The 26610-nt window shown below is 37.8% G+C and overlaps 1 protein-coding gene across 2 annotated transcripts in view; it reads left to right on the top strand.

The window, feature by feature from the left end:
• EYA3 (EYA transcriptional coactivator and phosphatase 3) overlaps nt 1-26610 on the top strand; it is a 93951-nt gene that overhangs the window by 50621 nt on the left and 16720 nt on the right. The window contains exons 7-13 of one of the 2 annotated variants that reach the window (XM_049618785.1): nt 2206-2343; nt 9909-9994; nt 13242-13425; nt 15361-15500; nt 21128-21211; nt 22871-22960; nt 25234-25292. In XM_049618785.1, the coding sequence (XP_049474742.1) occupies nt 2206-2343; nt 9909-9994; nt 13242-13425; nt 15361-15500; nt 21128-21211; nt 22871-22960; nt 25234-25292 (781 nt within the window). The remainder of the gene's footprint in view (nt 1-2205; nt 2344-9908; nt 9995-13241; nt 13426-15360; nt 15501-21127; nt 21212-22870; nt 22961-25233; nt 25293-26610) is intronic. The other variant, XM_049618786.1, reaches the window with a different exon arrangement.

A 26610-nucleotide genomic window follows, 5' to 3' on the forward strand; every position in this document is an offset into this window, starting at 1 on the left:
TTATTTAGCATTGGTCAGTTGCACACAAGAAAACCAGCAGAAAAAGCTTCCATTTGTTGAAGGTTGCCAAATAAAGTCAATTTACTTCCAGAAAAAAAAAATTCTATTTAAAATTATTTAAAATTTAAAACTATATTTAAAATTATTTAAATGTATATATTTATATATACTAAATAATGAGACTAGCAAAACATTTTCAGGTAATACTATTCTCAATAAGATAGTATTTTAATATAGTGTAATATAAGCATGTTCACAAATCCAACACCTAAGATTCAGAACCTATTTAGAAAAAAAATATCACCTTGATTGCGATAAACCTGAAAGTTACCATGACATTGAAATGGCAATTTGTTTGCTAAAAAATGTGATACTCAACCACCAAGAATCATGGCACTGATATTCAAATTTCACATTATAAATGTTTAAAAAATAACATATTCAAATATTTTTAGTGTTGAAATTTAGATATAGTTAGGAGTTTAACTGTGGCTAACCTGGAAAAGACTTTTTAAATGATCATAAACTGAGCGTGGAATGGGCGCCAACCCTCCTAATGCATGCTAAAGACAATGGTATTCTTCGTTCTTCTCAGATAAGTTATTTCATGTGTTTGATAGGTGAGAAAAGAAAACCCCTTTTGTTTTTTATGCTTTAAGAGTTTGGGGGAAGGCAATTGCCTTGAAATTTGGAAATTTGAAATTTTCACATCTCCCTTACATTTACTTATCAACAAATTTTACTGGTCTGAGTTGTACCTAGACATCTCAGTGCCCTGGTGAGCAGAGGGCCTTATTATCAATGCATTATATTTTTATAAATTCAGTATCAGGTTAGGAGTAAATGAAATGAGTTACTGTTGAATTTGAAGCTGTGGCTGACCATGGTATTAATTTCTTACCTGGAATGTGATTGATGAACCTTCTTGGACCTAATTATTACCTTCAACAACACTGATCCAGCAACCATAGCTGTTCAGAACACAGTGCACAACCAGACAGTAAGCTTTTTTTCTAAATAGACTTTTGCATAGCCAGAATTATCACCAACACTATTCACCATAAAGGGCATCCTTAGGCTGTCATGTAGAAGCAAAGCTTCATTTATGGTTTCCCAGTTTACTGCAGATGACAAAGGAGATAAAGCGAGAGACAAGAGATTGTCAAAATACAGATCACAGAAAGAAACAAAGTTATACAGAACTGTAATTGAGTTCTGTTTAGTCCCATCTTCACAAATCCCCATAGCCTCTGGCGGTGTCTCTGTAATGTATATATAACACAGCACACTATTCATCTTTGTGACAATACTGAGAAAATATAAAGGTATGTTCACTATTTCCTCCCTGCTGAGAAGGCAGGAAAGGATATAAATATGTTTTAGAAAGATTGTCGTTCAGGAGCATTGTGATAAAAATAAAAGTGAACAGCTATGATGTCTATCAGTATGAGAGATTTATATGTTCTGACGTGGAAAAATGTCTTTATAGATATGTGGAAAAGCAAATTATGAACTGTGTAACATCCCATTTTTATTAAAAAGAAAAAGATTAGAAAATACATAAAAGAAATCTAAGTCACTCTTATGCACACTGTAATAATGGTTAAGTATGGGTTCTGGGATTATATATGACTTTATTTTTTCCAAGTTACATATTTCTGTAATGGTTTTAATTTATAAAAATAAGCAGGTATGTCTTTCCTAATCAGAAGGTAACAAAATAACCAACTTAAGAAGGCAGAAAAGTACTACTTAATACATTTTTAAGAAATTTGGTGCTTATTTAAAGGGTAAGTGAATTTTATAAACTTCTATGAAGTGTCTCCCACCTTGACAATGGATAAATGATTTACCACTGTACATGATCATGAGGCACCCTCTACAACAAACACTCCAGTTGAGTGTCAGTAGCTTTTTTTTCTGAACCCTGGTCAGTCTTCCCCAGCCATTGAAATGAACTTATATACATATCATTATTGGGATTTTGGCAAGATTTTTGTTTCTATAGCTCCCCTCCCCAGTCTTTGAAATTGTATTTGCTTGTGGTATATTATGAGTGGGAGAATCAGTAACTTTCTCTTACAAGCAAATTTACTTTTGTTTTTAAGATTGAGGTTTTAAACCTACTGGCGGATATTTGAAAGCATGACCATGCTCCTCAGTCCTAGTGTATTGTTTGTAATTGGTCCAATTTATCTGATTCAGGTGCATTGTGGCCAGGTATGAAACCTGAAAGTGGTTTAATTCAGACTCCATCTCCAAGTCAACACAGTGTTCTTACCTGCACTACAGGGTTAACCACAAGCCAGCCAAGCCCAGCACATTATTCTTATCCCATTCAAGGTAAATAGGCATGGTTGTGTGTGTTTTATTATTGTTGTTTTTGTTGTTTTCAGTCTTCCTGTATCTTCAAATAAACTGGGTAATACAGGAGTTCTATAAACTAGAAGGGGGTGGTATTTGCATTTGTGCATGCTTTTTGTGTTAGGTAGACCAGAACCCAGGACTATGGTTCATAAGTAGTTTAGCCTTTAAATGTGAACTACTTGGTAGAATTGAAGCCTTCCCTTTTGTATGTTGGTGTCCCGAAAACCTGTCAGATTTTGTTTTAGTTTGTTCTTAGTGGCATTTTGTCCTATAAATGAGCAGAAGACTCCATGGGTTAGAACCTTGCTGACTTCTCTTACATGGAGTCCACATGGCGCCAAACATGAGGTATGTGCTGCTTTTCTCCTGCAGTGCTGCCATACCTCCGCCCCCACCTGCTGCTTCGTGGTGAGAGCATTTTTCTTGCTCAAAAAGTTCAGTCTTGTTTCTTTTTCATGATGGAAAGTGTAGCATTAAAGCTTCAACTCTAAACACCTTTGCCTTCCTGAGTTGTTCTTCTAAAAGGTTAGAATTAGGACAGGACTATTAGGAACGAAGACAGAAACGCAGAACGTGCTATGGAATGAATTCCCTACCCTTCCAGATCCAACACAGGCAATTTGTTATTGCACGACAGTGGGAGTTAATGTCCATGTACCTGGCTTCTCATCTGCCTCCTTTCTCCTGATGTCTCCCAGCTTTTAAATTTTATTCCTTTCAAAATGGGTGCTAGAGGAGTATGGGTGGGACAGCAAAAACTAGTCTGAGGTACTCTTGATGAGAAAGTGATGGTGATGTAGATTATGTTATTTGTTCATGTACTTTAGAGAGAGAGCGTGCACAAGCAAGTGGGGGAGGGTCAGAGAGAGGGAGACAGAGGATCTGAAGTGGGCTCCGTGCTGACAGCAGAGAGCCTGACGTGGGGCTTGAGCTCACAAACCACGAGTTCATGACCTGAGCTGAAGTCAGACGCTTAACCAACTGAGCCACCCAGGAGCCCCGATGTAGATTATATTAAATAAAATATTTTGATGCTTAGTTTTAATTGTTTTCAGTTAAATGATTGAGAACTACTTCTGCTTGATCCATTGAGAACAAACTGGTCACTACATCTTGAGATCTTGCTCTAAGTAAGATTACCTCCTAGTGGTTACTGAGTCTCCTCTTTTCTTATTTATTTTCCCTTCTTTCTTTGCCTCTTCCTTACCTTTCTTTCTCAAATGGGAATAAAGCAGGAAGGGAAAAACTAAAGAGTATGACTTTGTCTGTCTTCTCCTCTATCCCCTTTCATTTTTATGAAGTGTTTCCCTGGGTGACAGGGTTTTTAGATCCATCTACAGACAAATCTACTAGCCATGTCCCTCCTAAACAGATACATTCCTGATGACTGCACCTAAGTCATGAAAGAAAAGCAAGGAGTTCTCTTGTTTTTTATTAATAACCCTCTTCCTAGTTGTAAAATCACCACTCCTCTTGAATTTGAGAAACCTAATAGTTTTGCTTACTTCTTCCTCCTTGTAAAATAAGAGTAACTACCTTTTTAGGGTCTCTTAGGACTCTTGGTTTCCCCTGTTTGCTAGTGATGATCATTGTTGGTATTAAGCGCTTACTATGTACTTAGCAGTGTGAGCAACAGATAGGTGCTACTCAGGTAATCTTCACAACACACCTATGAGGAAACTACTGTTATTAATCCAGTTCTACAGATGGGGAAGATAAGATAAAGAAAAGCAAAGTAATTTGTCCACGGTCACAGAATTAGTAAATAATTAAGTCAGCATGTAAGCGAAGCAGTCTGACCCCAAAGCATGAGTGCTGTATTTTTGATTTTCAATGTTGAAATCATGGTATCAGTTTCAACTCTCTGTTCATTAAGAACCTTTACCGACAGATATCTAATTCATTCTTCCTCCCTTTTTCTGGTTAACCTCTTGGCCCATTTTGTTGTTCATTACAACTTTGGCACAGGGTAGAATTTAAGGCAGAAGGGTTGCCATCAAGTTACCAAGTTTTGCCATTTATTCTGAAGAAAAACTTGGTGTAATACAAGTTGAAACAACTAGCTGAAATGAAATACGAGTATTGGCAGAGTTGAATTACCTGGGTTTTCTGCTATCGAGCCTGACACAGGGGTCAAACTCACGAACCATGAGACCATGAGCTGAGCCGAAGTAGGCCACTTATGTGACTGAGCCCCGCCAGGTACCCCCTCCCACTTTTAACGTCACATATCATGAATAGTGACTGTTAGCTATCCAGGGCTGCTTCACTCACACTATGTAATTACCCCATCCTTACACACACACACACACACACACACACACACACACCCAAAAAAAAGCATTCTGTAGATTTTTTTTAATAGTCAAAACAGCAGTATCTCGTCATCATACCGCAAAGCATTCTACAATTGACATAACATATAGAATTGTCAAATCATGATATTGTACACCTGAAGCTAATGTAACATTGTGTGTCAACATACTGCAATTTCTTTTAAAATGTATTATTTCAACCTAAAATAAAATCTACTTCTGGCTTGATCAACTCTGATCAAAACCTTTCTTCAGTTTATACAACAATGCTCATGAAACCCCTCTGTTAGGTAGATCTAACTTCTTTATATAAGTTTCTTTACTAGGGTGTGACTGTGTGACCCAATCTTTGATTCTTTTCTTCAGTTGAGATGGTTTAAATGATTAGTATTCAGGTGTTAAAATTAATTTCAGAAATTTCAAAATTAATTTTAACTCAATCTTGACTTTTAATGAATGTGTTTGGCTTCTAATATTGTTGGTAGCATATGATAGTTTTTATTTTTTCCTCCCTTCCTTCCTCACTTCTTTCTAATAGTCTCTCATTGACCAGGAGATTTGTTTTTGAATAGACTTTAGTTTTTATTTTATAATTATTTTTTCTAAGATTTTCTTTTTAAGTAATCTCCACACCCAGTGTGGGGCTCAAAGTCACAACCCTGAGCATGCTTTACCCACTGAGCCAGCAGACACCCGAAACTTTAATTTTTAGAATAGTTTTATTTTTAAGACTTTTTTTTTTTTTAATTTTTTTTTTCAACTTTTTTTTTATTTATTTTTGGGACAGAGAGAGACAGAGCATGAACGGGGGAGGGGCAGAGAGGGAGGGAAACACAGAATCGGAAACAGGCTCCAGGCTCCGAGCCATCAGCCCAGAGCCTGACGCGGGGCTCGAACTCACGGACCGCGAGATCGTGACCTGGCTGAAGTCGAAGTCGGACGCTTAACCAACTGTGCCACCCAGGCGCCCCTACTTTTTTTTTTTTTTTTTTTTTTTTTAAAGAGAGAGTGCACAGAAGCAGGAGAGAGGGGCAAAGGGAGGGAAAGAGAGAGAGAGACAGAGAATCTCAAGCAGGCTCTATACTCAGCACAGATCCCACGCTGGGATCATGACCTGACCAAAATCAAGAGTTAGACACTCAAGGGTGCCTGGGTGTCTCAGTTGGTCAAGCATCCAACTTCAGCTCAGGTCATGATCTCAGTTTGTGAGTTTGAGACCCGAGTTGGGCTCTGTGCTGACAGCTCAGAGCCTGGAGCCTGCTTCAGATTCTGTGTCTCCCTCACTCTCTGCCCCTCCCCTGCTCACACTCTGTCTGTCTCTCAAAGATAAAGAAACAAAAAGAAAAAAAGAGTTGGATGCTCAACCCACTGAGCCACCCAGGTGCCCCTAGAATAGTTTTGTTTTGTTTTATTTTAAGTTTATTTATTTGTTTTTGAGAGAGGACAAGCGAGTAGGGGAGGGGCAGAGAGAGGGGGAGAGAGAATCCCAAGTAGGCTTCATGCTGTCAGTGCAGAGCCTGACATGGGCTTGGTCTCATGAAGTGTGAGATCATGACCTGAGCCAAAATCAAGAGTTGGACGCTTAACCAACTGGGGCACCCAGGCGCCCCTAGAGTAGTTTTAGATTTACAGAAAAATTGAGCAGATGATACACAGAGTTACGTACCCCTCCATCTTGCACATAATTTCCCCTATTATTGACATCTTACATTAGAACGGACCATTTATTACAATTCATGACCCCATATTGGTGCATTATTATTAACTAAGTCCCTTTTTTGTTCCAGAGTCCCATCCAGAATACCACATTTCATTTAATTGTCGTGTCTACTTAGGCTCCTCTTGACTATACATACAGTTTTGCAGGCTTTTCTTGTTTTTGATGACCTTGACATGCTATACTTGAATCCCACAAATTATATGGGAATATACATGTCTACAAGATATACATGAATCCCGCAAGTATTTATTGAGCATCACCTACTCTGTGCCAGATGCGTTGCTAGACATTGAAGATCATGAATAAGATAGTAAGATTCTGCCTTCATGGAGCTTTCAGACGTGTGGGGGAAACAGAAATAAGCAAGCAAATAATTAAATAGATTTTGAAAAGTTCTCTGAAAGAAAAAAAGAATAGATTGCTGTGATTGGGAAAATAAGGAGTTAGTTTTTTAATATAGTGGTCAGAGTGTCTCTCTGAGGAAGTAGACATGCTGGGGAGGAGCCATCATGCTGGGAAGGAGAGAGGGACAGGCCGGGGAGCACAGTCCAGGCAGAGTGAGCAACATTGCAGAGGTGCTCAACTGAGAAAGAGCTTGTCTTACTCTGAGTAACTTGAAAGCCAAGTGAGCAAGGGTGGGAGAGAGAGAGATATAAAATTAGAAGTGGGTAGAAAGCAAGTCTTGTGCTGACTTTTATGTACGATTAACCCTTAGATTAACCCTCTGGCTTTGGAGCAGTGTTGTTTAATTTAGCTGTGCCTCTCACAGTTCTGTAACCACTGTCTTCTGATTAAAGCTGTTTCTGTATATTGACTGTATTAATTGGACCTCTAGTGGGGCGTGGTTCTCAGAAGCTTATCTCTCAATGATTCCACAGCTCCATTGTTGGAACAGGAGTGGAGACTATCCAAAAAACAGTTGGCCATGCTGTTGGCATTTGGAGAGCTAATAGCCTTCAGACATATGTCAATAGGAGTTACTACTTGAGTTTTGTGCTTTTTGTTGCAATTTCTATTGCTGCTTTGTTTTTTAAATATGCAGTTGAATATTATTTGTTGAGACATCTATATATGTGCAAAATGATAAGTACTTTTTTTGAAATCTCTGGCTTTTTAATCAGTTATGTGTAGGGTAGGGTTTACAGTGATTGTGTACATTTTTTGGGTGAGTTTAGCTTGGGTGCAAGCTAAACAAGAGCCTAAAAAAGTATTTATTGTTTATTTAAGTATCATCTAACTCTGTCAATAGAATCTAAACTTGGTGAGGGCGGGGACTTTGCCTTGTTCACTACTCTATTTCTCAGTGACTGGAACAACTTTATGGGTACATAGAAAACTATGGTTTGCTGAACGAATGAACTAATGGCACATATTAGGAATGATTTGATTGATTTGGCGAAAGAAGTTACTGAGTCCTATAAACTTTTAGGTCAGCAGTCCAACATTTCCTATAATAGAAGTCACTATTGCTGAAAGTAATTTATGATTTTTAATAAGATACCTTTTAATAACTTAGTATCAGCAACCAGCTAATCAAGTTATTAAACTTCCTAGCAGAGATAGTAAGAGTATATGACTGTTGTTTGTAAGGTCTACCTTTTTACCTCTAGCCCAATTCAGTAAGTGGTCTGAAAATTGTTAAATTTATAAAACCACTTTGTGAGTCAGAGTACTTCCCCCATGTATGTAGAGATCAGACATGAATGAGTTGTACTGCTAACCATTTTTAAGTTAGTAAGAAGGTAGAACAGAATTAAAATAAAGGTAAATAGGAGGAAAAGAGGAGTATATGCTAGAAGGAGGACCAAAGAAAAATTGAACTAGAAATAGACTTTGCTGGGAGAGTTCGACTTAATAGATTAAGTAAATTACTGATTTTCTTTCCCACCTTAAATCACCTCATGTCCTTCTGTCTGTTTTATTGCAGGGCTGCCTAGCATAACGTACTGGTAATAGAACCTCAGATCCACTCAAAATTCTCTACCCACAGTAGTGATTAAAATCTACTTACAGAGTCATCTAGCCTGTGTATTGGACAGTAATTCCTTATACTTGCCCTTAGTGGGGAAAAATGGGTCAGACCATGGTAGAGAAAAAAGTGAATATTGTTGAGAAGAAAACACCATCTATGAGGTTATAAAATCATTTACTTGTTGGGTTTAAGAAGGTAAACTCTTAAGAGTCCTTTAGTTCCCCTGGGGGAAGATGTAGTGTAGAAAAGAAAATCTCCCTGGATAATCAGGAAATTTGATCCCTAGCTCATCCAGTTGGGAGATCACAGTTGCCATCATGACTACCACTAGTTCCCATGACAGTAGACAGATTATCTTAACTCTTCTTGGTCCCAGGTCTTTATCTGAAAGCTGAGTTGTAGCAGTAGTTGTTCCTTAGACTTTCTCTTCTAATCTCTTCTAGGTTTTCTTCTCAGCAGAGTACCCTTAGGGAAAGGAATAAGAATTCCCTCTGATTTTGGTGAATACTCTCAAGTTTCTGCTTCATTTGTTCACCTGCCCTGTTCCTTATGGAGGTTTTCCTGTTAACTTTACCTCTAAAGGACTTTGTTGCTAATGGGATGGGGAGTCAGATAGTCAGGTCTACATGATGGTAAACCCTTTATGGTGTGTGTGGCTGCAGGGGAACGGTGTCTAAGAGTGCTTATGGTAAGTGAGGGAGAGGAGTTCAAGACCAGTACCTCACAGTCTCATTTTCACTGTCCCCCTGAAAAAAGTCACTGTAACAAATACTAATCACTGAAGATTTGATTAAAACCCTGGTGGGATCTGTGATAGAAGAGTATGAAAAACCTAACTCAGATTACTGTCCCAAGACAGGCAGCCTAAATAGCTTACAGGGTACATTTTTACCTGGAGAGAATAATATGCAATATTTTCCAAGTTTTTCCAGGCTCATTGGTAAAATCATTAAATGCCAAATCATTGTGTTTGTTGATCCACATTAGTAATCCATTATTTGAGTAGAGCCCAAGAAGCAACTCCAGGCATGTTAGAATTTGGGGGATCAGCTCTATTTCTCAAAATAATTATGTTGCATTAGGAAAGGCATAATTTGGGGCAAGTGATAAGAAATATCACAGTATAGGACTTACCTGTGGATTTACCAGAGCTCTTGTTTCTGTTGGCTGTCAGTAAGTCACATTGCCAGTGAGTCATTTTTCAATGGCTATTTCAGGAAATAGACTGGAATGATTTGGTTTAGCTTCTGATTCTATTGATATCATTAGTATGAACCAGTACATTATATGTGAATCCTTCTAGGACTTTAATAGGAAGAATTAAAGACTCAAGCTGAAACAGAAAAATGTTTGAATTGTTTTATTTCTAGTCAAGACTAGAGTAAGGTGTGGCATCCAAAAGAGTAAAATTAGTATTTGTTTCTTTGCCAATGTTCTTTATCTCCTTGTAGATCTTAAAACACAATATACTTTCCATTTCTTCTAGCCTTTTACATGGTATCTTTAATATCTTTTAACATTCTCAATCCTATAGCTTCAAGCACAAATGCCAGCCTGATATCCACTTCATCTACAATGGCTAATATTCCAACAGCAGCAGTTTCCAGCATCTCAAACCAGGTACTGTGCTAATCATCCTGTTTGATATAGTTCTTCAAGCTTGCTCTTCTCTCCATGGTCAATTTTCCAACCTAAGAAATAACCAGAACTAGGACACTGGATGGTTTCTCAGACTGCCATCCGTTTCTCTCATTACTGTGCTAAGCCTCTGAATGATATGGTTCTATCTACTCCTTTACCTACTACATGTGTCTGCCTCCTACCCAATTTCTACTAGAATGGAAGCTTCATAGGGATAGGGATTTATTTTTCAGTTTTGTTCACTCATACATACCCAAAGTTCAGAAAAATGCCTGGTACTCACATTAAAGACACATAATAAATATTTATGAAATGCATGTTCCTTCTACATTTTTATTTAGCCATTCATTCCTTTGTGAATTCCTTATGGTCTGGTCTCAGTCACTGTTCTATTAACTCTTTATGCTTAGATCACTGGCAATATTTTCAGTGTTTTAGGAGTTTTTTGTTTTTGTTACGTTTTTATTTGTTTTCTCTGTAGCAATGAATCTTTTCTCCATGAATCTCTTTTTCTGGCTGTAATTAACATGACTATTCTGGTTCATCTTTCTACATTTGACTGTTCCTGCATTTGTTCATTCTTAAGTTCACAAATTACTGAGTTTCTGCTATACATCAGTGTACCATTTATCTCTCTTCCTTTCATAGGTTTTCTTTTTGATCTTGTTTTCTCTACATAGACTGTAGACAGTCTTTGTAGTTTTCCACATGCTTATTATTCCATCCCCAGAAATGTTTTACCACATTCACAATGTCCATTTACTATTTCTGAAATGAACATTCTAGTACTGACCTCATGATATCTACAAGCTTCCTGCTGATTGATGGACATATTTTTCTTTAATGTCCTGCTATTTCCCTAAGTTCATCATAGCAAAAACCAGACTTTCATTCTACCGTTTTTTGTCTCCTTGTCCTCTAAAAAAGTAAAACCACTTTTCCCTATGACTTCTCAGTTACCAATGAGACCATTTTTAAATAAACCTAGGCCTCAAACCAGACCAGTTTTCAGTTTTTTTTCCCTCACCAATTCCCAATCCAACCGTTTCGTTTTAGTTTTTCCCCTTTAATCCTGAATTACCATAGTTAATTTTTCATCTAATCTCCAGTTTTTCCCTCTACCTATCCATTTTCTAAAATACTAATTGGCTGGCTCAGTTGGTGGAGCGTGCAACTCTTGTTCTCAGGATCATGAGTTCGAGCCCCCATGTTACTAGAAAAATTAAAAAAAAAAAAGATTTTAAAACACAATCTGATTAATTTTCTCAAAAGTCCACTTTTATCCCATCAGTCACCTGCCCAGAATCTTTTTTTTTTTATTAAAAAAATTTTTTTAATGTTTATTTATTTTTGAAAGAGACAGCATGAGCAGGGGAAGGGCAGAGAGAGGGAGAGACACAGAATCTGAAGCAGGCTCCAGGCTCTGAGCTGTCAGCACAGAGCTGGATGTGGGGCTCGAACTTGTGAACCACAAGATCACGAGCTGGGCAGAAGTCAGATGCTTAACTGACTGAGCCACCCAGGCAACCCCCGCCCCAGAATCTTTTTGTATTTTTATTTGTTGGTTTGATTTTGATAGTCCCTATCTCCTGCCCCCACACAAACTATACACCATCGCCTAAAGAATCCAAGTCACATTCGTGGCCTTGCATAATTCATTCAAACCTTTGTTTCAACCAGACTCAGCAACTCTGGTCCCTTAAAACCTTTTCAGGGCTTATTCATCCTCTTATTCCCTCCATCTGTTTATTTCAAAAAGGCTCTCTGACTACCAGTCTGCAGTGAAAGTTGTCTTCCTCTGTACTTCACTCCTTTGACATATAATTTATTGCCAATTTGTTGGAATTTTTTTTGTCTTCTCCTGCTAGATTTTTTTTTTATTTTTTTTTTTTTTATAAATTTTTTTTTCAACGTTTTTTATTTATTTTTGGGACAGAGAGAGACAGAGCATGAACGGGGGAGGGGCAGAGAGAGAGGGAGACACAGAATCGGAAACAGGCTCCAGGCTCCGAGCCATCAGCCCAGAGCCTGACGCGGGGCTCGAACTCATGGACCGCGAGATCGTGACCTGGCTGAAGTCGGACGCTTAACCGACTGCGCCACCCAGGCGCCCCTAGATTTTTAACTCCCTTGAGTTCAGCCAGTACAACTTACTTTTTCCTTTTTTTTTTTTTAAGCATATTTATTTATTTATTTTGAGAGAGAGAGTGCACATTGTGGGGGAGGAACAGAGAGAGAATCGCAAGCAAGCTGCACGTTGTCAGCACAGAGCCTGACGTGGGGCTCAATCTCACAAACTGTGAGATCATGACCTGAGCCGAAATCAGGAGTCAGATGCTTAACTGACTGAGCCACCCAGGTGCCCCCAACTTACTCTTTTCTTTAATGTTGCATTCTCCCGCTCATACATGGACACACATACTGAGTTGTATTTGGTTTATGATAGATGCTCAGTACTACTTATAATTGGTCTGGTTGATTAGCTTCTTCCTACTTATTACTAACATCAGTATCAGTGGAAATTTTTTAAGGTATATATTTGAGCTAAACATCATACACATTTTTTTGTACAGTTTTATTAAGGTATAATTGATATATAATAATCTGCATGGATTTAAATTTATAGTTTGATAAATTTTGACATGTATGTGCTCATGAAACAATAAAAAATTCCCTCCAAATATTTTAAAGAAACTTCATATTTAAAGAAAACTTGATTATTTTAAAAAGAAAGAGAGATACTCAACTTTAAACTAGGAAACCTTAATGAGAGTTATGTAGGATAATGTACTTTTTTGTTTAAGCTCATCCGTTCTTAGAAAGCACTAGCATATAGTGGAGTTGTTTATAAACTTCCTAAAGAGTAGAATCTTGCAAAATTCTGTGAAAAAATTTACACAGAAATTCGGTACCTAAAAAAAAAAAAAGGAGGCTGTTGAAGTAGAAAAAAGACATTGTGTGTAGAGTTCATGGGACCCTTCACTTTCATCCTTCCGGTCATTCCAAAGACAGCCCCTGAAGTATCTCCTCTTGACTCTTAGGTTTCCACAGAATGCATTTTGGAAATCAGTGATTTAGATGGAAGCTATAGATGGGTAAATGAGATGTCAAATTAATTGTTTTAGGAAAATGATTATGAAGAAGAGGATCATGAAAGTCTCTTGTGTTGAAATCAACTTTTGCTTTAGGAGTCTTGTTTTCCTCCCTTACTCCCTTTGGTCTACAGGACTATCCTACCTATACTATCCTTGGTCAGAGTCAGTACCAGACGTGCTACCCCAGCTCCAGCTTTGGAGTCACAGGCCAGACTAACAGTGACGCTGAGAGTACCACAATAGCGGCAGCCACATACCAGACCGAGAAGCCTAGTGTCATGGTACCTGCACCTACAGCACAGAGACTTCCTTCTGGTAAGCGCCATCACTCTAAAAACTTTGGCTTAAGGGCACTTCATTCAGGAGATGATAGTGAAGTTCATTTTGTTGTGGTCTAAGTCACTGTTACTGTGCTTTTGGCTTTCCCTCTCCGGTGAGGAGTATTTAAACATTGGAACCCGACCATGTGATGAGTCATTGGCAGGCTGATGTAATACCTGATGCTATGAATAGAAAAGTACCAAGAATGAAAAGACTATTTGTGACTCCCACTCCACCCTTTAGCTTTAATGTGCTTGTGACCAGGAACTTTAGAATCTTGGCACATTTTGTAAAAGGTGGAGGACTCCAGTTTTACTCTATGCATATTTTGGACACCTGCCGAGGCCTCAGAGCAGTAGTTCTTAACTTTTTCTGTGTCATAGATCTCCAAGATTCTAAAGAAAGCTATGGTCTTTTCCCCCTCAGAGAAATACACAAAATTTAACCTACAAATTTAAACCTTTACATTTAGGTTTGAAATGTATCAATGAATTATGATGTCCAGGTTAAAACAAAAAACCCTGACATAAAGGCTTTATACTAAGCACATTAGTAAACATATGTATATGCTTCTTATTTGTCTCTATCTTTCAGGAAAATTTGGTGGTTGGCTGTCACATCACATAACAGGAGGAAGGACTGTTTATTGTTTTGTTAACACTGATGCATTTTGAAAAACAGGGCTCTCTATCAGCTAAAGCAGTTTTCTGTGCACCTTGCATTCACCAGTCTTCTAACTAAATAGACGTACAGATGGTCACTGCTTCAGACGTAATGACTGAAATAATTACATGTGTTGATGCCTTAGTTTTGAATTCATATCTCTAAATATCTTTGTTCTTCATAATGATTTTAACTTTTTAATAATGGAGAATTTCAAACCCTAGAAGTTGTCAGAATAGTATAATGAATCCTTTATGTATCCATCATCCATCTTCAACATTAACAACTCATATTTCAGCTACATCCAATTCTCTCCCCAAATTCCGGGCATCATATGTCTAAAAGATAAATAAATATTTGTTAGCATAACCACAATGACAATTATCCCATCTAAAATAATTCAATAGTAATTCCTTAGTATCATAAAATCCTAAAAGGTATTATTTCTAGTGTTTTCATAAATGTTAGTTTTATTTTTCCTTTACGGTTTATTTAAATTAGGATCAAAGTAAGTCCCATACATTGGGATTGGTGGATGTATATTTTATGTCTCTTTTAACTTATAAATTCCCCTTTTTTTATTCCCCAATATACTGTATTTGTGAAGAAACTGGACTGTTTATCTCATGCCATTTCCCAGTCTAAATTTTACTGATTATATCTGTATAAGGTAGTTCAACATGTCCTGCTGCCTTCTGTATTTTATCTTAAATTGGTAAACACATCTGGAGTCCTGGTTTTCAACTAAAGGGGATTTTTTTGTGCCACGCTCCCCTCCCCCATTCACCTAAGACATTTGGCAATGTGTGGAAACATTTTTGGTTGTCTTGTGGGTGGGGAGTGCTACTGGCATCTCGTGGATAGAGGCCAAGGGTACTGCTTAACCACGCATCCTACAAGGCACAGGACATCTACTCAACAAAAATTATCTGGCCCAAAATGTCAGTTGTGCCAACTTGAGAAACTCTGATTTAAAAAACTTGAGAAACAGGTTCAATTTTTTTGGCAAAACAGCTTTATAACTGTGTTCTTCCATTGAGAGACAGGTATACTAATTATAACTCCCCTCTGTGATGTTAGAAGCTGTTGATGTTCCATGTTGATTTAGGTCTACATTCCTAAATCGCTTAGGTAAAGTTTGGTTTTCCAACCTTTTATCCCTGCAATATGATTCTTAAGGACAGAAAACATGCTGACTATCTATCTTCCTGTTCTGGTTCTTATAGCCTGTGACTACTGGCCATATGTCTCGGATTTCCTTTCCAGGAGACCCTTCGACAAGCCCGGCTTTGTCCCAGACTACACCAAATAAAGACGCTGATGATCAGTCCAGAAAAAACATGACTGGCAAGAACCGGGGCAAAAGGAAAGCTGATGCCAGCTCTTCCCAGGACAGTGAATTGGAAGTATGGGAAGAAATTCATTTGAGTTACCTACTTTTTTCTCATTTTTTAAGTTTATCAAACATACATATCTGAAACTCGTGGAGGTACTGTAGTTCTTTGTTGTATGGCCCTTGATTCCCGGGCAAAAGAAACGAAATTGGCCAAGTGAAAAGAGAAATGTAAAAACATTTCTTTGTGCCCATAACTCACTGTATTACTTTCAGATGCATTTCACCAAAGTGTCAAAAAAGCTTTTTAGAATTTAGGTAGCTGGGTAACTTTTTAAGAGAAAGAACAAACTCTTCTCTATGTTCCAGAGAATAGAAGGAACAGTTCCATCATATTCAGAAAGCAGAGGGTGCCACAAATAATCTCATACTGTTCTCCATTTAAAAATCTGAAAGTAAAATGAAACGGTGAGAGTGCTTTAGGCCAAGCCTCTGTGAGACATGCGACCAGATCTCCTAACTTATTAATGAGACTGGCACTCATGTATTTTGTGGTTAAGCACACATAATAAGAATTTATTACGGGCATACATTTGGCTTCATTATTTAAAAGATTAGAAAATCATACAAAACACTAATAATAGTGGATTTTTTATGTTCTTCTGTTTTCATTTTCGATTTTTCTGTAATATGATCATTTAATGGGGCAGGGGTTGCTGTATTTAAAAATGAGTGGGGGGCGCCTGGGTGGCGCAGTCGGTTAAGCGTCCGACTTCAGCCAGGTCACGATCTCGCGGTCCGTGAGTTCGAGCCCCGCGTCAGGCTCTGGGCTGATGGCTCGGAGCCTGGAGCCTGTTTCCGATTCTGTGTCTCCCTCTCTCTCTGCCCCTCCCCCGTTCATGCTCTGTCTCTCTCTGTCCCAAAAATAAATAAAAAACGTTGAAAAAAAAAAAAAAATGAGTGCATTGGGGTGCCTGACTGGCTCAGTAAGAAGAGCATTGGACTCTTGATCTCAGGGTTGTGAGTTCAAGCCCCACATTGGGTGTAGAGATTACTTTAAAAAAAAAATCTTAAAAAAAAAGATTATTGCGGTGCCCGGGTGACTCAGTTGGTTAAGCATCCAACTTTTGATTTTGGCTCAGGTCATGATCTAGAGGTCCATGACATCAAGCCCCACGTCAGGCTCCGTGCTGACAGCTCAGAACCTGCTTGGGGTTCTCTCTTTCCCCTCTGTCACCCCACCCCCACTTGTGCACTCACTCTCTCTCTCTCAAAATAAACATTAAAAAAAAATGAGATCATTGATAGGTGTTAAGACATAACTAAAAGAAAATCTAAAGTCCTATACACTTATTGGGGAAAACTGAGAACTCACTTAGTTTTTTTAACTGTGGTAAAAATGTACATAACATAAAAGTTACCATTTTAACCACTTTTTAAAAAATTTTTTTTTTTTCAACGTTTTTTATTTATTTTTTTTGGGACAGAGACAGAGCATGAACGGGGGGAGGGGCAGAGAGAGAGGGAGACACAGAATCGGAAACAGGCTCCAGGCTCCGAGCCATCAGCCCAGAGCCTGACGTGGGGCTCGAACTCACGGACCGCGAGATCGTGACCTGGCTGAAGTCAGACGCTTAACCGACTGCGCCACCCAGGCGCCCCACCATTTTAACCACTTTTAAGTGTACAACTCAGTGACATTAAGTATATTCACAATGTTTGTTACCACTATCTATTTTCAGAACTTTTTCATAATTCCAATCAAAAACTCTGCACACATTAATCATTCTCTCCTCCCACTAACTAGTCCCTAGTAACTTCTGTTTTACTTTCCGTTTCTATGAATTTGCATATTCTAGATATCTCATATAAATGGAATGATAGCAGTATCTACCCTTTTGTGTCAGGCTTACTTTACTTAGCATAATGTTTTCAAGGTTCATCTATGTTATAGCATGTATTGGAACTTCATTTTGGGAGTGCCTGGGTGGCTCAGTCGGTTAAGTGTCCGACTCTTGGTTTCAGCTCAGGTCATGACCTCAGGGTTCATGAGTTCAAGCCCCTCATCGGGCTCTGTGTTGACAGTGTGGAGTCTCCTTGGAATTCTCTCTCCCCCCTCTCTCTCTGCCCCTCCCCTGCTCGCTCTCTCTCTCAAAAATAAATAAAGTTAAAAAAAAATCTTAAAACAGAAAAAAAAGAACTTGATTTCTTTTTATGGCTGAATAATATTCCATTGTATGTATATACCATATTTTGTTTACCCATTCATTTGTTGATGGACACTAGTAGTTTTTCATCTTCGAGTTATTGTGAATAATGCTGCTATGAAGATTGCCATCCAGATATCTCTAAGTCTTTCTTTTCAGTTATTTTTCCATATTCTCACCAACACCTGTTATTTCCTTTTTTTTTTTTTTTTTTTTTCGTTAATAATAGCGATCCTGGGGCGCCTGAATCTCACGGTTCGTGAGTTCAAGCCCCGCGTTGGGCTCTGTGCTGACAGCTCAGAGCCTGGAGCCTCCTTCAGATTCTGTGTCTCCCTCTGTCTGCCCCTCCACTGTTTGCACTCTGTCTCTCGCATTGTCTCAAAAATAAATAAACATTAAAAAAAAATTTTTTTCAAATAATAGTGATCCTAATGGATATGAAGTAGTAACTCATTGTGGTTTGTTGTTTTTTTTTTTTATATTTCCTTGACGACTAATAATGTTGAACATCTATATTTATTGGCTATTTGTATTATTTTCTTTGGAGAAATAACTGTTCAAATCCTTTGCCCAGTTTTTGATTTAGGGTGTTTGGTATTTTGTTGTTGACTTTTAGGAATTCTTTATATGTTCTAGATACTAATCACTTATCAAATATATGATCTGCAAAATATTTTCTTCTATTCTGTGGGTTCTTTTTACTCTCTATCTGATAGTATTCTTTGATGCATAAAAGTTTTACATTTTGATGAAGTCCTATTTTTTTTTAATGTTTTTTAATGTTTATTTTTGAGAGAGAGAGACAGAGTGCGAGCAGGGGAGGGGCAGAGAGAGAAAGACACAGAATCTGAAGCAGGCTCCAGGCTCTGAGCTGTCAGCACACAGCCCGGTGGGGCTCGAACACATGAACCGTGAGATCATGACCTGAGCTGAGGTCAGACTCAACTGACTGAGCCACCCAGGTGCCGCTAAGTCCTGTATATTTTTGTTTGTTTGTTTGTGCTTTTAATGTTAAAAATGCAAGGTTATGAAGATATTTACCTATGTTTTCTTCAGAATTTCTTTTAGTTTGTAAGTTTAATAAATTTAGGTCTTTAATTCATACTGAGTTAAGTTTTTCTTCATATTGAATTAATTTTTGTGTATGGTGTAAAGTAAGGGTCTAATTTCATTCTTTTGCATATGGATAGCCAATTTTCCTAGCACCTGTTGTTGGAAATACTTTCCTGTCCCCGTTGAATGGTTTTAGTATCCTTGTCAAAAATTGACCATATATATAAGGCTTTATTTCTAAGCTATCTTGTCTTTTTGAATGATCTATTTGTCTATCCTTATGCAAATACCACATTGTATTGGTTACTGTAGCTTTATAATAAGTTTTGAAATCAGGAAGTGTGAATCTTCCAACTTTGTTCTTTTTCAAGATTATTTTGGCTATTTAGGGTACCTTGAGATTCCATATGAATTTTTGGATGAGTTTTTCTATTTCTTTAAAAAGCACTGTTAGCAGGGGGCACCTGGGTGGCTCAGTCAGTTGAGTGTCTCACCCTTGAATTTGGCTCAGGTCATGATCTTGTGGTTCATGGGCTCGAGCCCTGCTTAGGGCTTAGGATTCTGCGTCTCCCTCTGTCTCTGCCCTTTTCTTGCTCTCGTGCACATGTGTGCACATGCACACACACGCACACACTCTCAAACATGAAAAGAAATTGTAAAAAGCACTGTTGGGATTTTGATAGGGATTGTGTTGAATTTGTAAATCACTTTGGGTAGGAATGTTATTTTAACATTGTTAAGTGTTTCATCCATGAACACGAGTTGTCTTTCCATTTATTTAGGTCTAATTTCCTTTAGCAATGTTTTATAATTTTCAGTGTACAAGTCTTGCACCTCCTCAGTTAAATTTATTCTTAAGGATTTTATTAGTTTTGATGCTATTGTAAATGGAATTGTTTTTTAAATTTCTTTGAGAATTATTCATTGCATGTATATAGAAGTACACCTCATTGCTGAGTTCATTTTTTAGCTCTTTCAATTTTTTATGGGTTCTTTAGGGTTTTCTGCCTATAAGATTGTGTCATTTGTGAACAGAGATCATTTTACTTTTTCCTTTCCAATTTGGGTTCCTTTTTTCCCCATTTCTTGCCAAATTATTCTGGCTAGGATTTCTAGTACTATGTTGAATAGAAGTGGTGAAAACAGGCATACTTGTCCTATTCCTGATCTCAGGGGTAATGCTTCCAGTTTTCAACCATTGAGTAAGATATTAGTTCTGTGTTTTTCATATACAGTCTTTATTATGTGAAGAAATTCACTTCTATTCCTAGTTTATTAGATGTTTTTTTTTATCATGGAAGTGTTGAATTTTGTTAGATGCTTTTCCTGCATCAGTTGAGATGACCATTGGAGTTCTTTTTCCTCTGTTTTCTTAAGGTAGCATATTACATTAATTAATTTTTTTATGTTGATCCATCCATGCATTCTAAGAACAAATCCCACATGGTCATGATGTATAATGCTTTCAGTATGCTGCTGAATTTTGTTTGTTAGTATTTTGTGGAGAATTTTTGCATCAATGTTCGTAAGAAATATTGGTCTGCAGTTTTCTTACAGTATCTTTATCTGACTTCAGTATCAGGGTAATGCTGGCTTCATAGACTGATTTAGGAAGTGTTCCTTCCTCTTTGACTTTTTGGAAGAGTTAAAGAAGGATTGGTGTTAAATATTCTTTAAATATTTGGTAGACTTTACCAGTGAAACTATCTGGTCTTGGGCTTTTCTTTCTTGGTATCTTTTTGATTACTGATTTCAACCTCCTTACCAGTAAGTTAAGGGTCTATTCAGATTTTCCATTTCTTCTTGAGTCAGTTTTGGCATTTTGTGTATTTCTAGTAAGTTGTCCATTTCTATCTAGGTTATTTGTTGGTGTACAACTGTTCATCATATTCTCATATTTCTTTTTATTTCTGTAAAGTTGATAATAACATCCCTACTTTCATTTCTGATTTTACTAATTTGAGTCTTCTTTTTTTTTCTTCGTTAATCTAACTAAAAGTTGTCAATTTTGTAGATCTTTTCAAAGAAAGGACTTTTGGTTTTATTGGTTTTTCTGTTATTATTCTGCTTTCTGATTTATTTATCTCCATTCTAACCTTTAGTATTTCCTTCCTTCTGCTGGCTCTTAATTTGTACAGTTATGTTATTGAATGAGATCTTACTTCTTTTTTAAGGCATGCATTTACAGCTGTGAATTCCCCTCTCCACACTGCTTTCACTGCAGCTTATAAATTTTGGTATGTTGTGTTTTAATTTTCATTCATCTCAGCATAATTTCACTGGGAATTTTTTCTTTGATCCATTGGTTGTTTAAGATCGTGTTGTTTAATTTTCACATATTTGTGAATTTTTTTTAGCTTTTTTTTAGTGATTTCTTGTCTCATTCCATTGTGATTAGAAAAGATGCTCACTCATTATTTTTTATGTTTTCCTTCCTCAGCGGGTATTTCTGTGGGACTTGGATGAAACCATCATCATATTTCACTCTCTTCTTACTGGATCCTATGCCCAGAAGTATGGAAAGGTAATTTAAGTCTTTCTTCATTTATTGTAATTGCCCTTCCCCTCACTATATGGGCAGATAACCAAGGTCACTTTCTCTGCCACCCCCAACTTACCCTGTTCACCTTTCACTTTCCATGTAAAACTTTTCCTGATGGCTTGTACCAGGCAGGCTACATGGTCAGGCAGAGTTGATAAAGCTGGGGACTAGACCTAGAACCAGTCCTGAAAGCTGACGTTGTTCAAGAGTACTATTTTATAAAGACTAAGTTATGGGAATGAAGCTCAAAACAGAGTGGAGTCTCAGGATTATATATTCTAAAGACTGATCTTTTAACCTTTACATCACTTTTAACAGCCCAAACTAAGCATTTTATTTAGCTGCGTGTAAGCCAGATATGTAAATTTAAAATATATAAAAGTATAAAATATTTTTCTAAAATAGATTACATGCCTTCTTAAACTAAATATATCAAGCAGAAGTTAACTTATTTAGTCATCAGTATAAACATCAGTTTTTTGTTTTGTTTTGTTTTTAAACATCAGTTTTAATAGAGGGATAAACTGTGTATTTCTACACTGAATTATCTCCAGACTTCTGTTTTTCAGTTTCTATGAATAAATTTTACGAAAATATTTGCTTCCTTTGCTCTCTTACTGTTCCCATTTATCTTATTGTCATTAATGTTTCTGTTAGAAGTACCTTCCACAGTCTTTTATTATCTAGGCTAGTTAGCTAATATGAACTCATACACTGTGGTTATAAAAATATGTAAAATAAGAGCCTCTAAGTGAAAGCCTTTCACTTATAGCCTCTAAGTGAAAACCTGATGGTTCACTTTAATTTTTTTTTTTTTTTTAATAGAATTTGTTGTCAGATTGGCTAACATACAGTGTGTAAAGTGTGCTCTTGGTTTTTGGGGTAGATTCCCATGGTTCATCGTTTACATACAAGACCCAGTGCTCATCCCAACAAGTGCCCTCCTCAATGCCCATCACCCATTTTCCCCTCTCCCCCACTCCCCCCCACTCCATCAACCCTCAATTTGTTCTCTGTATTTAAGAGTCTCTTATGGTTTGCCTCCCTCCCTGTCTGTTTGTAACTATTTTTTTCTCCTTCCCTTCCCCTGTGGTCTTCTGTTAAGTTTCTCAAGGTCCACATATGAGTGAAAACGTGATATCTGTCTTTCTCTGACGGATTTAGTTCACTTAGCATAATACCTTCCAGTTCTTGATGGTTCACTTTAAAGCTAAATATATTGGTTTTCCTACAAATATTTTGGCTTCTCAGGCTTTCTTATTTCCTGGCTATTGAGATTGTCAGAAAACTGACTTCTGGTATTATACTGTATAGGCATGTGTGTGGTGGGGAGGCAGAAGAGAGATAATGGGTGTTGCAATAGTAATATTTTAGCAATAGATAGCATTTCTCACAAAATAGGAAATTTCTACACAGATTGTTGTTTTTTTTAAGTGGGTTTAGTTTTCTAAAAACGAAGTCCTAAAATTTTTAACTTTCCACAATCCCAGATTCTTGTAACTGTGAATGGAATTGCATCAGTAATAGCTAGTGGGCCTGTGTTGTTTTGGCCTTGACCCAGAATAACTCTGAAATATTTAAAGATTGGAACCAGTGCTGTTAGTACCAAGTCAAACAGATTTTTCACTTACTGCCTTCCAGGACCCAACAGTAGTGATTGGCTCAGGTTTAACAATGGAGGAAATGATTTTTGAAGTGGCTGATACACATCTATTTTTCAATGACTTAGAGGTAAGCGTTTTAAATTGTTTCTGTACTTCAGTAAAACATTTTGTTTGTTCCATAGCTATTTATTGAGCCAAGCTTACTGTTTTTAGAGGAAATGTGGTGAGACAGGGTGGTTGTGGAGAGGTCAGCTGGCCACTTAGGCATACATAGTCTTATAAGAACAGTGCCTTGGCTATGTCACCAGTCTTGGTACTGGCCCTCAATTTTATTGGCTCAAAAATTTGATTTTTGTTAGCCTATTTGGAAGTGATCTAGATCTAGGGGAAATGTCAGCCCATCAGGCAAAAACAGTGAAATGTAAACCAACGTTCCTACTTATTCACCTATCTTAAATAATATATACAAGGTGGGTTTGATTCTTTGTACTCTTAATTATATTTTGACTATTTTTTGGTTTTACCTTCTTAAAATAAAATCTCTTGATTTGTCAGATCTGTGAATGGCTGCTCTACTAACTCATTATAATTTATACATGCTTATTATCCATGTGTACATTAACCTTGATGTCCAGAATCATTTTATAGTTAGATGCAAGGAAAACCAGTAACACTGAGAGCTTCTTGGTGAATATTTTTGGCTTTGACATTTAAGTTCACCTTTGAGGTAACCGTGGTGTAGTAGAAACAGCACAAGACTGGGAAGTCAGAAGACCAGAGAGTGAGTTCCAGGTTAGGAAAGTTATCTCCGCATTCTGGGCTTCAGTTAAACAGTGATCCTACACCAGAAACTAATAACAGCTGTTCTACCTGGGGAAGAAGATGTGTTGCTGGGACACAGAGGTTGGAAGGAGCAGACTTGTCACTTTATGTTCTTTTGAGTTTCAAACAGTGTACTATTTATATAACCTAGTTTTTAAAAACAGTGAAAAATTTTAATTAAAAATAAGATAGTGGGGCACCTGGCTGGCTCAGTCAGAAGAGCATGAAACTCTTGATCTCAGGGTTGTGACTTTGAGCCCCATATGAGGTGTAGAGATTACTTCAATAAAATTAAAAAGAAACTAAAAAAATAAAAAATAAGATAGCATTTTATAAACACAAAGTAATCCTATTTCTTTTTAAATACAATCTAGTTCTACTCAGTGGACAGTTCTCCAACAAACTGTATTACCAGAGCTCTAAACCCCAGTACTTTTGTCTAAGCTCCACAATGCTTAATCTTCCTCAACTTCACATGTTGATACGTTAGGACATCATAGTTTTTATTCAGCAAACATTTATTGAAAACCTACTTTGTGCCAATAATTATTGCCAAATTGTATTTGTAATGATTTTCTAGACATAGTCCTCACTCAGGACTGAAAGTTCTGTGAAGAATTTGACCTGAATGTGTTCCTGCCCCCCCAGGTCAGTGGTTCTCAACTTTAGGGGGCATAAGAATCACCTGGGGAGCTTGTTAAAAATGAAAATTCTAGGATTTCACTCCCAGAAATTCTGATTCAAGTAGGTCTGGGGTGGACCCAAGAATATGCATTTTTTAAAAACTTCCCCAGGGGATTCTGATGCAGGTGGACATCACAACATTGCCCTAGGTGGTGTCAGAGGAGTGAATCTCTCCGAGTTAGGCAGGGGGTGGCATTTTATGTCAGTAGTAGCACGGGTGTGGTTGAAAGAACCTTGGATTCATATTAGAAGGCTGAGGCTCTTTTTAGTTTCTTTCTATCACTGGTTCTGTGACCTTGGATCATTCATGTCACCTCACTTTTAGAACATGAGGAGATTAACTTAGGTGACCACTTCTAATTCGTATGTTTGGATGTACAAGTTTCTGTTTCAGTCGTTCTGTTTTGATACCATACTCTACCAGTATCTCTTTCATCTGCAAAAATTTGTTGGGTACATACCATGTAAGAGCACATGCTACATAGGACCAGACTAGAAGGGTACAAAGGAGGTGTAAGATACGGGTTGTGCCAACAGAGGGCTACAGTGTAATAGAACTTACACTGTAGTCTAGCATAGGACATAGACCTACCTGACAGTGTAAGGGAGCTTGTGTTTATTCCCCTGAGCTATTGTGTTAACTCCATGACTGTTGAGATAAGAGCATACCTGAAGGTTGGGATGGTTAAGGAAAATTTCGTGGACTGTGGGATATGAATTAGGCCTTAAAAGAAGTTGGACAGCAGGGGGGTGAGAGTGATCCTCCACACACAAGAGAGACTATGAGGTATTTCATCATCTGCCGTAATTTGTGGTCTTTTTACAATATGTCATGGTGGTGATAGCGCTTCTACTCCCTGGACTGAAATAGTGTGTGGTTTTATCTTTTAACAGGAGTGTGACCAGGTGCATGTGGAAGATGTGGCTTCTGATGACAATGGCCAAGACTTGAGGTGATAGAAACAGTGATGTCTTAAACATCAGAATGCCTGTACACAATCACTGTCTAGGTTCAGAGGAAAACAAAGATGAGTAAGACATGGCCCTAAAAGTTCTCACGGTCTGGTAGAGGAGACAGAGACAAACAGTTAACGATGGCAGTGTGCAGAGGTGACGGTAGAAAATGTGATGGAGCACAGAAAAGAAAGTAATTCTGGCGTCTGCGGGGAGCAGCTGGTTGCCAACATTGGAGCGGCCTTCTCAGTGCAGAATTTGAGTATGGCCTTGAATGGGGAGCAATGACAGGATGAGGAAAAAGCATTTCAAAGTAAAGGGTGCACTCATTTCTCTTTGGCTAGATTTTCAGTCAGGAGGAGTGTGCTTCCACACTGGTTAGTTTTAGATACAAATAAGCATCAGGAGTTTTACCAAGGAACCTAATTGTGGGGGTCTGCTGGTGTCAGGACTAACCCTATGGGAGGCGATCTTAAAATGTTCTATCAGGGAACACTAAACCAAGCGGGTCTCAGTGGCAAAATGCCTGCTCGGCCTCCTCATATCTCTCTTGGCTGCTGTCTCCTGGCCCAGCAGTCTTGGCTAAGAATAATCCAACAATTTATCTAGCTTATATTTGAAGACTTTAAGAAAAAAAGACCGTCCCATTTTTCATGTTCATTTGTTTTGGTGTTTGTCCCTTTTCAGTAGGCAAAAAGTTCTTTCCTGTGTCTCCTGTAAAATTGTTTCATCCATGAATTTTCAAACATAGAGCAGAGCTGGGCATGCCTCTCCCTGAGGGCCTAATCCTGTAGGGCTGAGAACGAGGTGAAGGTTCCACATCAAGAACAGCATCCAGTCACGCGTGTCGTGCTTGCACAGCCATGGAGCATACCGTTCCTGCAAGATTTCACTGGACTTTTTAGGAAAGAGCCTGGTCTGAAGCAGTTGTGATCCACCTAAACCCTAGTGGTTTTTTTTCCTTTTATACACATGGCTAACCAGTACTTACCGAAATGTCTTGGCAACTTTATTTCCTTAGATATAGAATCTTAACACCTATTGAACTCAGTTTTGACTTTCAGTTGAACCAGGTTGTCCCTAATTCTGTCGGTCATTTTGTCAGTCTCTACTTAGGAAGTGTTCATCTCTCCCAGCCTGTTTCACTGTATTACTTAACTGTTGCTGTGTAACATGACCCCAAAACTAGTAACCTAAAGTTATAAACATTATCATCTCATAGTTTTTATAGGACAGGAACTTGAAAGTGACTTAGCTGGGTACTTTTGAATCAGGGTGTCTGAAACTAAAATCAAGATATTGGCTGGAGCTAAAATC

This window comes from Panthera uncia (genome assembly GCF_023721935.1).
Source record: "Panthera uncia isolate 11264 chromosome C1 unlocalized genomic scaffold, Puncia_PCG_1.0 HiC_scaffold_4, whole genome shotgun sequence".
In the NCBI taxonomy this organism is placed as follows: Eukaryota; Metazoa; Chordata; class Mammalia; order Carnivora; family Felidae; genus Panthera; species Panthera uncia.